The sequence below is a fragment of the Cebidichthys violaceus genome, unplaced genomic scaffold (assembly GCF_023349555.1).
Source record: "Cebidichthys violaceus isolate CVI_PGR_0920_01 unplaced genomic scaffold, fCebVio1.0.p SCAF_20, whole genome shotgun sequence".
In the NCBI taxonomy this organism is placed as follows: domain Eukaryota; kingdom Metazoa; phylum Chordata; class Actinopteri; order Perciformes; family Stichaeidae; genus Cebidichthys; species Cebidichthys violaceus.
Genome location: NW_027176373.1, coordinates 12540628 through 12554172, shown reverse-complemented (window position 1 = coordinate 12554172; position 13545 = coordinate 12540628). Strand labels below are relative to the sequence as shown.

The following is a 13545-nucleotide window of genomic DNA, read 5'->3' as shown; positions in this document are numbered from 1 at the left end:
TACTTTGACGGTAAAACACATTTATTTGGTCAAGAGTCAGGAAGAGTACACGGAGCTGGCCTCATGTCTCAGAAGTCTTGTTGGAAGTAGCCCTGGGATGACATTTATTAAAACAAAGATGTCTGGAGATGTGGACACATACACATACGTTCGTGGTGCTTAAAATAAATGATGAGCCTGCAGCAGCACTCGCATATCAGAGAAGCATCTAAAGAGTCTCGAGAGGAAATGCGACTCATATCTGGTGCTGCTTTTGTGTTGCGTTACAGTCAGAAGAGGGAAACTTTTCTTTCAGTTTCTCACTCTGAAATACGAGCATTAAAACACTCAGAGGAGCTCTGTCTCATTGGCTCAAAACGTGTGATGCTATAATCAGTGGAAAGTTTACACAAATAAGTAGAAGAGACGTGATCTATAGAATCACAGATTTTAAATATGTGACTTTGGATTTGTGGAAACATGAATAAGTATGTCTTGTTTCGTCTACTGTATGTTGTGTAATTTGCAGGTAAATATCTAAAAGTGGGGTGAAGTAATATTGTCTGCTAAACTTGGTAATATTCCTATAATTAAGAAAAGGAAAGTAGATATCGGCCACACAGTGCACCCCCAGTCTTGAGGGTGGATGTCGCTGGTAATTGGCTTAATAAAGCAATGAGGTCATGGCTCCCTCCTCATCTTATCAGCCAGCACTGGTGTGCCGATATCATTGTAAGGATTTGCTCGTGTTAATAATTAATCTTCCTTTCCACTCTCATGGCTGTTCTTTGACCTCTCTTTAAGCACATATGACACTTCAACGTCACTTCGCCTACAGTTCTTCTCTTTATTGCCTCTTGTCTCTGTGTGCGTGGACGCATGTCTCCAGCGGGGGGGCAACGAGTGAATGACAGCCTGTTGATTCACTGTCAGGCTGCTGTTTATGCAGTTTTATCATGGAGGAATATTGAAATGAGTATTGCTTGTGCAGCTTTCACACGTTTGTGTTGTTTTGGTCGACACATGTTTTAATATGTGTCATAAATTAAATGTCCTGACTTGTTTACTGTGGATCTTTGCCCTTTACAGTAGTGGTGTTAATCATGCAGTAGCCGTTAATAAATCAATTAAACTATATATTTATATATATATATATATATATATACTTTTTCACTCTCTTCAGTCACATGAATAATAAGCATAAACATCGCTAAGTTCATATCTTCCAATATAGAGATCATTTATTTGGTCTCTATACAAAAAACGTTTTTAAAAATAACCAAACAAATATTTTTAATAACGGTGACCGTAAGTGGAGAGCATGGCCGCCTTTCAATCAGAGGGTCGGAGGTTCGATCCCCGGCTCCTGCTCTACTAGTCTCTACATGTCAATGTGTCCTTGAGCAAGACACTTAACCCCAAAAAATAAATAGTGGGGTTCCCGTAGCTGCGTCTATGGTGTGTAGATAGATACTGAATTGTAAGTCGCTTTGGATAAAAGCGTCTGCTAAATGACCGTAATGTAATATTTGAACTCAACTAAATCTTTGAGTCGTATTATCTTTGACTTCACGTAGGTCCAGTGTGTTACTCCGTTAAGTAATTTAGTTTAAAATATTGCTTTTGGTTTATAAAGCACTGAATGGTTTTGGGCCAAAGTACATTATTGGTGTCGTGCTACGTTATGAACCACGCAGACCTCTCAGGTTGTCTGGGACCGGTCTGCTTTCTGTCCCCAGAGTCAGAACTAAAGATGGAGGAGCAGTGTCCGGTTTTTATGCTCCATTTATCTGGAACAAGCTGCAGGTCAGCTGCAACCCTCGCTTTGTTCAAATCAAGGCTGGAGACTTTTTTTGTTTTTTTATTCAATAACTTCTTAGACTGCTGCACTGTTTTATTCTATTTCATACCAGTGTTATTCTATTTCAGCTTGTTTTTATTTTCTATTCTCTTGGCTCTTAAATTACAGTTTTTAACTGTATTTACATGAATGTGTTTCATTTGCACTCTTGTCTTTTGTCTTTTAAAGTTTAATTTAAAGCGCTTTGGATTGCCTCGAAATGTGCAATATAAATAAACTTGCCGTGCTCTTTTCTGTAGCGTATAAAATTAATTTAATTTGAATAACTAAAATATGGTCAAATAAGTAAGAAGTACATCATTTGAAGTACTTTTTAATCCAGTATATACTCTGCTTTGTTAAGAACCGCAGTACTTTTGGACCCTTTTGACTTTATAAAACCCATGTGAGGTTTATGGTCTATAGTTCCACTCAAAATAGATGAATTACAGTAAGTCCGGTACCTCAGTTTAATAATTCTGGCTCACTGCTTGCAGCCACATTTCTCAACTTTTAATCCTTTGAAGAATTCCACTTTCACTAGTGTTTTGTCCAGTAAAGGAATAAAGGTTCTGTGCGTCCTTGTTTTGCTCTCGCTCCGTGACTTCCCCGATATTAAAGTCAAAATACAACAACTGCCTGGAAGCCCCGGGAGTAAGATTTCCCCACACAGGAAACAAGCCATTTACATGTTTTTAGACTAGCTTAGATCGCTAATGAACAGCTGCCGCACATTCCTACACAGTGTGTGTGTGTGTGTGTGTGTGTGTGTGTGTGTGTGTGTGTGTGTGTGTGTGTGTTGAACTCATGTTTACCTGATGTGGTAACTGCAGTGGCATCATGCAGGAAATGAGCTTGAGTCATTGTACTGTGATGACATTAATCCTGGATACAAGTAGTTTACCAAAAGGGTCCTCGTTGGTATTCAATGTGTTATTACATGTGTTATGCTGTTATTACATTGGGGTCTGTTTTTCTCTTGCAGGGAGACATCGAGAAAGGTCTGGAGATGAAGAAACTGGTGCTGTCTGGTTTCTTGGCCAGCGAGGAGATCTACATTAACCAGCTGGAGGCCCTGATACTGGTGAGACGCACGCACACACTTGAACTGACCAAATGAAACCGCTGGAGTGAAGATAATTTCCCTTTTCTGACACTGATGGACGCATTAACTTGTTTTGGGGAAAGACAGCAGGTCCTTCATGTTCATGTTGCAGTGGAGCAGGACAGCGTGAACTGTCGGAGCGTTATTAGTGGTTGATGGTCAAACTGAACATGACCACAGCCGCTGCAGTTTCCTGCAACATGCTTCCCCCAACGCTCAGCCGCTTTATGTCATATCCTGCTGCTCGCAGCCACGTGATGCACTCTGACCAACATGAAGTCAGTTTGACATCACAACTGTACAATTGCGCATGGACAGTCACAGTTGTAGTACAACGCCGCAACATAAAAAGCTGTAGTCAGTCAATGCGGTAAAAATAAATAATATAAATAAATCAGATTGCAGTAATACTGGCAGAAATCTGTCTCTGGGTTCCTTCTCTTTTTAACCCTCAGTGACGACACAAGTCATGATATAATTCCACCAATAGAGAGTCTGTCCTTGTCCTCCTCCACTTCCTCAGTCTCTGAGAGAACGTTTAAAACAGGGTTAGGGTTAGGTGACCACGTATTTTTTTAAGTGTATTTGGCAGGTTTTAGTTTATGCTACCAAATTAAAGGCATGTGAGGACTCGTAAACAAAAGTCCCAATGTGTTGTATTGGTTTTTGGGTACCCTCTTTGTCAACTCTCCATGTTAGAGATTATGGTGAATTTGACAAACTGTTGTTAACTGACAGCCAGCATGTGCTTGTACTTGGATGTTTTGGTGTTGATGTTTGGTTTCATTTCTCTGTTGGGTCCTTTTCATAATGTTGTCAGACACTTATACTAACAATCTGATCCGATCCGTGGCAAAAACAAGCACTCTTGGTGCACTTACATTTATAGCGAGGAGTTGCCTCGAGCGATAACATTACAGCCTGTTTAGCGGCTGCTGTCAGCAGCATACATCCTCAATGCTGGACCAATCTCAGAAAATGTCTCCATTAGTCAAGCTTTGAGGACATTTTGAAAATCACTGTTCAGGTGCTCCTGCTCTTATTTACAATATATCAATAATACCGCACACAAGATTAGCTGTATTGAGCTGAGAATGAGCCATTTGTTAACATGCAGGCTCACACTTCCCCTGGTTGGCCTGGGACCACGTACACTTTTACACACACTCATACAGATCGGTTATTATCAATAACTATTTAGATATTGACTTTCCCATATGTTACTGTGGAGCAGTAAATTGTCCGTTTTCATTTTAAATTAAAAAAGTATAATTAAACTAAAATGTCGTATTTGTGCAGCCTCCATAGTCACATGATGTCCTCCTGTAACGTCACATGGGAAGATAAATGGAGATAACACCGTGGTCAAACCTGATGCTCGGCGTCATGCGTTGCCTTCATACAAACCCCTACAGCCAGCGGGAGGCTGACTCATCATCCTGAGGGGAACGTTAGTTTCCGTGACTCGAGAGCGTTTTTGTTTTCACTGTAGTTCAGGGTCCCTCCCCACCCACCGTGTCCACTCCGCATTCTTCAGTGATTAACTGAGTTGGCGTTCAATCTGACTGGTCAGAAACTGCACCGCAGAAAGAGAGAGTCGCCCAATTGCAGAGCCCAATTAGGCCACCGACTGTCCAATTAACCGCCTCACATTGTCGTCGCAATCAAAGTGTGCTCCTAAATTAAACGGGACTTTAACCCATTTTCATCAGAACATGATGCCAAAGTGAAATGCTTTATACAACTTATCTTAACAAGGAAGAAACATAAAAGTCCTCGCTTGTGTTCACTGAGTCTGTGTCTCTCCGATCCTCCAGCCCATGCGTCCTCTGAAAGCCACGGCCACGACCTCGCAGCCCGTCCTCACCATCCAGCAGGTGGAGACCATCTTCTACAAAATCCAGGACATTTTTGAGATCCACAAGGAGTTCTACGACGCCCTCTTACCCAACATCCAGCAGTGGGACGAGAAGGTCACCGTGGGGCATTTGTTCCAGAAGCTGGTGAGTCTGACGAGGGCCCAGAAACTACAGCACGTGGGTCTTTGTTTTTTCTTTTTACCCTGTCCCATCATGCTATTTGTACTCTGTGAATCACTGGTCTAAGTTACACTCCATGTAAGTGTTTGTGTGTGTGTGTGTGTGTGTGTGTGTGTGCGTGTGTGCGTGTGTGCGTGCTCCCGTGTCTGTGGTCTGAGTGCATTAGCAGAAATGTTGCAGTCTCCGATCCATAACGCCGTCATATTTGCGCTGGGTTATATTTCTTAAACAGGCGCTCTTACTGCTTAATGTACGCGGTTATGTGTGTGTGTGTGTGTGTGTGTGTGTGTGTGTGTGTGTGTGTGTGTGTGTGTGTGTGTGTGTGTGTGTGTGTGTGTGTGTGTGTGTGCGTGCGTGCGTGCGTGCGGATGGATGGATGGATGGATGGATGGATGGATGGATGTGGATGTGGATGTGTCTAGAATTAGCAAGGCTCCAGGCCTCGGCTAGAACTCCCTCTGTGTTGCATCATTACATTGTCACATTTGCACTGAGTGGATAATGCAATTTGAACAGGGCTTCTCGGCAGATAACGTACTGTGAGAGCGAGTGCATGTACAGGGTGCGTGTCTCTTTTAGACGCTCATTACATCTGATTGGCATACTGCAGACTGGCTGACGCAACATGCTGTAATAGACGCGTTCAGCTGGGATGTAAGAAACTGGACTTTGATTAGGAAAAAAATCCTCCACATAGACATTACATTGACAAGGGTGTGTGCCCATTCGGTGTGTAAAATGCAGAGGCAGTCATCAGTAAACTTTACCTTCAATAGCCAGTTTGAACAATTTGTTACTGAGAGCAGGAGTGTAAATAAACCCTGGCACACCGTGTCCTGTTAGTTCACCATGACTACGTCCCACTGTGGTGAGAGAATATGGTGGTTTATAATTTTCCTGGACTGGAAACTAGACAGACACACAAATTCTCTATTTAGAGAAAGTGTTGGTGAACGTCTGTGAGCCTCTTATTCCTGACGGGAACAACTGGGGTTTTCACAGTCCACAGTCAGGAACCTCGGAACAAAACCACAGAAGATGGAGAATAAAACAATGATTTCAGTCATTTTTATTATGAACGTATACAGTATGTAAACCATTAACACAGTTCACTTTCTTTCTTTTTGTCCAAATGATCTATTTTTTTTGCCATCCTGCGCTAAAGTTGTATTACTGTGGCTTTTACAGCCTCACTTTGTTATAGGATTTTTAAAAGATAATAGACAATAAACTCTTGTTATTGACTTATAAGTTATAATTTACTTTTCCTAACGTTATTCTACACAAATACATATACAATGTCGTTGTGGATTTGATGTTAAATTAGTAATTAATTAGTTGACTGAATTCGTACATTTACACAGGAAACTCTGTTAGCCTGACACTGACAGGCTTATGAGAATTGTATATGTAGTTTTCCAAATCTCCCTTTTAAGTTTTTTGATAATAACCAGATAAATGTGATTAACTGATGTGGGATCAGCAGTGGAGCATGTTCCGTATTCAGCTCGCACCATGTGTTTGGATCTAAGGAGATGGAAGTTATTCCTGCTAATTAGCTGCGTGTTAATCAGATGTCCCATTACGAGAGATCCATTTTGACAAATCATGAGCACGCTGTTTTGACTAGAGCACAAGAATAAGTGTTGTGCCAGCTCAGACAAATTAACTCCTCACAACCAAGACTTCTAGTTTACTCTTTTAGAAAGAACAGTGATGTATGAAGTTGTTAACATTATCTTAGCGTAGTTCGACTGCAGGTTTGATCTTATTATTAATTACAGTTTGTCACCATATATTTCTAGACAGAATCGAGGACTCCCACGGTTTGTTGTCATAAGGTTGAATGTAAAGGTTCACGTACATGCTTCTGCTCTGTTCAGCCACTCCTCAGTGACTCAGCGACAGATTCTAACCAGCCTGTGACTTTGACAGATGTATATCATAACTCAGCTTAAATAACTGAGTGTATTTCATGCATTCGTTATGAGGAACGTGATGCAGATCTTATTCTAATATGAAATGGGGCTTTCTGCCATATTGACATCTTTCGTTTTCGATTTTGAACATCTCGCAAAGGATTCCAGGTACATTTTGACTGTTAAAAAAACCAAAAACATGTCAGCAAGGGTTAATATTAGCAGTAACCCGCTATGACTCAAGGATTGCAGCTTCCAATTCATTCAGTGGGTATTTAAGATAACAGATGAAATAGTCAGAAGGTGAAGGTCAGAGAAAGGCACCAATGAAACAGGCTTCCCTTTAGCCGTTTTTCTCACTTTAGCACTCTGTTAACTAGCATCTGGTTTGAGACAAGCTAAGCTAGCTAGCTGCTGGTGGAGCACCTAGCTGCAAGAACAACTGAATCTGCAACTACTAGCTACTGTACTGTACTACTGTACTAACTCATATGTGTGTACAACAAGACAGTTGGGTGACCAAAGAGATCAAGGTTAACTCGCTAACTTTTCCGCCCAAAACTGACTAGCTGTAGTGGCAAATGAATCATTTACGGTAACAACACCACAGAAATGAACCATGTCCAGTAACGTTGCTGTTCACAGTAAATGTTTCAAGCACAAACAGATAATTGGTGCTGGCTATCAAACTTTTAGTACTTTTTTGTAACTACTGAAATTTGTGTTGAAAAGTAAGGAAAGTTAGCTTTGAATGTCTTTGTGGTGATATTTTCTTTTAAAAAAAAAATCATAATTGCGTTAATTTTGGACTTTGTCCGATATAAATATTTAAATGTTTTGAACAGCTTTGAAATGTGTTAGCAACTCACAGAGATTGATTGGCAATGCTGCGTTAGCTTCTATTTAAAAGCAGGGAAAGATGAACGGATCTCATTCATGCAGAAACTGAATCCTTTGAGTGGTTAAATAAGTACTTCCTCCTGCCCCCCCCCCCTTATCTGTGGACCCCAGGAGTCGCACCACCAAGTGACACCTGTTAGTGTAGTCATCAGCTCCCATCTGCGCTGCGTACATGTGCGTACATGAGCATGTCATGAGGCGGCTAAACATTTAGTCAGAGTGGCAGTGAGAGTGCAGATGGCAGCGTAATTAGCTGGTCTACTCCCCACAGCTCCTCGTCAGCAGCATGGAGGCCACTGAAGAGGGACAGAGTTGCAGAAAACAGGCAGACAGGGGGATGAAAGCCAGCCACAGTTCCAGCTTTTCTCACCTTTTCCACACCGGAAAAAAGGGCTCAGCTGCAGCCCGTGACTGCCGGGATTGCATTTGACCATGTTTGAAGTGGAAGGATGTAATCTCTCCACGGCCATTGTATGCATTGCAATTGTATTTTAGACATGATATATGTAGACATTCCCAATGAGATGAAGCTTTCTGACCTACTGTATGCTCTAGTGCCACATGAGGCTGACATTTCTGGCTTTATGTCAACTACTATTGGATGGATTTCCATTAAATGTGGTGCAGACATCGATGTCCTCCTCAGGATGAATAGTAATACCGTTAGAGATCCTGTACTTTTTTCATGTTACGCCAGTATCAGGTTGTGACCAAATACATCTATCCTCCTCACTTGTACTTTATCTTTAGTCCAGATTAACAAATGGTCATATTTAGCTCAAAGCATCGCTGTGCACAGCCGCATAGAGATGCTAGTGTGGCCGTTAGTCTTGTTCATTCACGTCTTCAGGACACAAACGTCCTCTGTGTTGTCTTGTTGCTGGATTATTGAGTGTTATTCAGGTTGCATGAGATCAACTCAAGCTCAGGATCATTTCACTGTGAGATTATGATTTATTTATGAATTATGCTGTGGCCACAGTCATGCCATGTCATCTGAGAGTGTTGTGGTGAAATCTCCCTGGCTTGATGCTAATCGGTATCGTTAGTTACATGACATGTGTACGACTGACTGATGTTTAAATATTAAAGATCAAGGGGGAACAATGTATTTTGGCAACAGGAGGAACTGAGTGCTGCATGTACAATATTTGATTGTGCAATTCAGTATGCAAGTCAGTTGGCTGAAGTCAAGCATGTCCAGAATACAGATATTTCTAGTTGCTAAATAGTCATCATGCTGATGATACTTTTAATACGTATAAGTGTTGAATAGTTAGCTGCATTCAGTCTTTCACTATATAGCTATTATACTATTTATATAATATCCAACCTATCCGATATAGGTTGGACTAAGTCATTCAGAGCTATAGACCCTTGCAGAAGATATTGTTAGAAACATGGTTCAGCGTTCGGCTGTCCAACATGTCAGTGAAGATGTAAGTTATCTGAAAGGCATTTTCCCTCATCTTCTCCTTGCTGCCTCCACTCTCAAACACAAGCTGTTGTTTTCCCACCCGCCACTCTGACCCGTGATCTTGTTGTTTGAAGTGTGGGTGCTGCGCTCGGAGCGTTGCTCAAAGTCCTGCGTCTTCAGTGACGGCTGTCGCCGGAGAGGTGAACCGATGAAATACCATGGTCACGTCACTGCACTGGGTTTGAGTATTTCCAGCCAAAGCTGCCAAGTCGCAAATCCTCTATCTTTGGAAATGTGATCACTCTCATGGTGGTTTCTCCCTTCCATCCAAGGACTTGGTTTGACATGGTGAAGTCTCCAATTATGAAGAGATGATATACAGACAGTGGCACTTGTTTGGCTGAGTCTGTGTAAGTCTTTATGTGGCTAAATGTTTGTGTCAGGATTGTGCTAAGATGACTTCATCACAAAAATAACTGTTGGCTATTTGTTCATCTGTTCCTATGAAGACTATTGATCTACAACATCTTCCAAGTGTCATATGAAGCCGGATGGTTCCCTCATGTCTCCTCTCTTCACACGCCGAGGGGAAGTGGAAGTAGAGGAAATGAAAATAGGAGGAGGAGGGGGGGCTTTAAGGACAAAAGTAACAAGTCTTACTCATTCACTGTATTCAATTGAAAGCAATCTCATTGCTTTAATAGCGTGCAGTCAGCTCTTCAGCCGAGCCATTGAAGCACGGCTGTAGCAGGATGCATATTCATGCGCTGCTGGTCTGCAGCTTGTGTTACAATGCACATACAGCGTGGCAGAGAGGGGCCGCTAATGAAAGAGAAAGTGAATCTGTTTCAGTCGGGAGCACTGCACAGAGCAGCGCTATGGGGATGTGATTAAACTGTGTGCATTGGCTTTACTGTGTGTGTGTGTGTGTGTGTGTGTGTGTGTGTGTGTGTGTGTGTTGGGGGGGGGGGGAGGTATATGTTGATAGAGCCAAAGAGGGACTGCAGCAAAAACCCTGATGGGAATTAATTAATTTGCCAGAGCCCGATATGAATTTTAACAGAAACGCATGAGAGTGTGTGTGCAAGTAGGTATATAAATGATATTTGAAGGTGACTGAAAGTTGCGCTCGGTTCACTATGTTTTGGTTGTGTTGTAATAGTAAATGTGTTTTAAACCAGATGCTCATTGGGTCTGTATTGTCCATCAAATAGAAGAGAGGTTCGTGCCGCCTTCATTGCCTCACAACAGCTAGTTGTCTCCTGTACCTGAACGTCTCTTGTTCTCTCTCTCATTCCACAGGCCAGCCAGTTGGGAGTGTACAAGGCCTTTGTGGACAACTACAAGGTGGCGCTAGAGACGGCAGAGAAGTGCAGCCAGGCCAACGTACAGTTCCAGAAGATATCTGAGGTAAGTTCATCCTCGGAAGGTAATCAGAGACTCGAGAAGGGGATAGAAGGACGTAAGAAAGACGTGTCTGAATAGCAAACATGCAGCGTGTCTTAAAGTGTCTTAAACCGTCATGTTAATCCTCTTCGGTAAAGGGAAGGAGGAAACAAATGTACATGGAACAACAGCAGAGGAGGAAGCAAGGCGGATTGGAACATCTTCTTTTTGACTGGAACTAACAGTGTTTACAGGAAATGTGGTCTTATTTTGAGGAACACTAGCTTAAAACACAACAACAGATACACTGATGTTACAATATGCTCCACTGAGCACATGTTGGCTTTTAGTGTTTGGGCAGATGAACTGAGCAATTCTCAAAAGATGGTTTGGATTATACTGTAAGTCTACTGTACATCAACACAAGGTGGATATATGTATTATTGTAAATGTGCTGGACTTTGAATACCTTTTAATATGGCAATGGAAACAAATGCTGTACCATCTACAATGCTGTGTAGATGATCAGCTTTATTTTCTAAATACAAAACTCTCCATTTCCTGTTAAGCATTTAACAGTAGATTACTGTCTTGTGGTCATTTTCCAAGATGAAGCCCTGTTTTAACAGTAATCCAAATACAATGCACAGCAGATTACACAACAGGAACTTGAGTTTTAGGGGTTTTAAAACTTGGACCCGAGCGCCCCCGCTGGTGGGGGCGGAGCATGCATCCAAAAATGAATCCACTCATAACGTGCACTCATCAGTAACGAATATAATGATGCCGCATAGCTGCTCAAACTGCAGCTCCTGTGCTACAAAGTCATCTCAGCTGTTTGTACACACTCCAAACACAACATATGACAAAGCTACGTATAATACCAAGTATCACAACCGATATAGCGCCATCTAGGCAGTCCCACTCGCCACATTTATGCCAATAACGTTTTGAAAAATGAATTCAATGCTAACACCCGTTAGCTCAGGAGATCGCTAGCGACTAGACGGCAGAATGCCATTTTGTCACAGTTTTACTTACAAAACAAAGCCATCAGCATAATCCGCTTAATCGATCACATCATAAACCAGCTCCATACTTTGAGATGTTCTGCAGCAAAAAAAAAATGTAATCCGTTCATGTTTACTATCGATCTGCGCAGCTCATCCGTCTCTGCCTGGATTCAAAGCCGTCGCTGCCGTCGTGTGGCTCGTGTGCCTCGTGTGCCTGCTAGCGGAATGGGGAGGGTTATACATCTCAGCAAATCGGATTTGAGAAATTTGGAACTCGGGTAGTTTTTATTTTATGATTGGCTAACGGATTCTGTCATTCAAAGTCACGTTAGGTTGTTTCAACAGAGCAGGCTGTGACGCGTCTATGGAACGTTCATTGGGTCAAATCGGCCCTTCACACAGGCTTTAAGGCTCTGGAGGGTAAAAAAACTGGAATTCAGACGATAAAATCCCATGGATGACAAACATTAACAGTCTCAGAGAGGATCCAGGCTCTCAAAATGATGCCAAACTGCTGCATATGGATAGATTGAACACTATTAGTGATAAAATAAGTGAAATATATAATTATATAGTATATAAAATTACAATGAAACAGCTGGAACAAAATTACATTTTGGTTGACCTTGTTTGACCTCTCCGTACTAGATCAAGATGTACTAGATAAAGCTTCACTTTATCAAAGTAAAAATTAGTTTAGAGACCCTCAACATATAGTTCTATGATGTGGGAGAGCTGGAAAACTTGTAGCTACTTGATTTCTAATAAAGAAATATCCTGAAATCGCTTTTTTTTCCATTCGAAAATTAGAATTTTCAATTTGTGCTGTGTTACATCTTAATCTACTCTTAACCAGTAACATACAGTTGTGGTCAAAAGTTTGCATACACTTGTAAAGAACATAATGTCATGGCTCTCTTGAGTTTCCCCGTTATTTCTACAACTCTGATTTTTCTCTGATAGAGTGATTGGAACAAATACTTCTTTGTCACAAAAAACATTCATGAAGTTTGGTTCTTTCATGACTTTATTATGGGTTAACAGAAAAAGTGATCAAATCTGCTGTGTCAAAAATATACATACAGCAGTGCTAATATTTGGTTACATGTCCCTTGGCCATTTTCACTTCAATTAGGCGCTTTTGGTAGCCATCCACAAGCTTCTGGCAAGCTTCTCGTTGAATCTTTGACCACTCCTCTTGACAGAATTGGTGCAGTTCAGTTAAATTTGATGGCTTTCTGACATGGACTTGTTCCTTCAGCATTGTCCACATGTTCTCAATGGGATTTAAGTCAGGACTTTGGGAAGGCCATTCTAAAACCCTAATTCTAGCCTGATTTAGCCATTCCATTACCACTTTTGGTGTGCGTTTGGGGTCATTGTCCTGTTGGAACACCCAACTGCGCCCAAGACCCAACCTTCGGGCTGATGATTTTAGGTTATCTTGAAGAATTTGAAGGTAATCCTCCTTCTTCATTATCCCATTTACTCTCTGTAAAGCACCAGTTCCATTGGCAGCAAAACAGCCCCACAGCATAATACTACCACCACCGTGCTTGACGGTCGGCATGGTGTTCTTGGGGTTAAAGGCCTCACCTTTTCTCCTCCAAACATATTGCTGGGCATTGTGGCTAAACAGCTCGATTTTTGTTTCGTCTGACCACAGAACTTTCCTCCAGAAGGTCTTATCTTTGTCCATGTGATCAGCAGCAAACTTCAGTCGAGCCTTAAGGTGCCGCTTTTGGAGCAAGGGCTTCCTTCTTGCACGGCAGCCTCTCAGTCCATGGAGATGCAAAACACGCTTGACTGTGGACACTGACACCTGTGTTCCAGCAGCTTCTAATTCTTGGCAGATCTGCTTTTTGGTGATTCTCGGTTGACTCTTCACCCTCCTGACCAATTTTCTCTCAGCAGCAGGTGATAGCTTGCGTTTTCTTCCTGATCGTG

At 41.8% G+C, this 13545-nt stretch overlaps 1 protein-coding gene across 3 annotated transcripts in view; it reads left to right on the top strand.

Moving 5' to 3' along the window:
* abr (ABR activator of RhoGEF and GTPase) overlaps positions 1–13545 on the top strand; it is a 126195-nt gene that overhangs the window by 54587 nt on the left and 58063 nt on the right. For all 3 annotated transcript variants that reach the window (XM_068716424.1, XM_068716425.1, XM_068716426.1), the window contains 3 exons: positions 2805–2903; positions 4742–4927; positions 10502–10609. In XM_068716424.1, coding sequence (XP_068572525.1) covers positions 2805–2903; positions 4742–4927; positions 10502–10609 — 393 coding nt within the window. The remainder of the gene's footprint in view (positions 1–2804; positions 2904–4741; positions 4928–10501; positions 10610–13545) is intronic.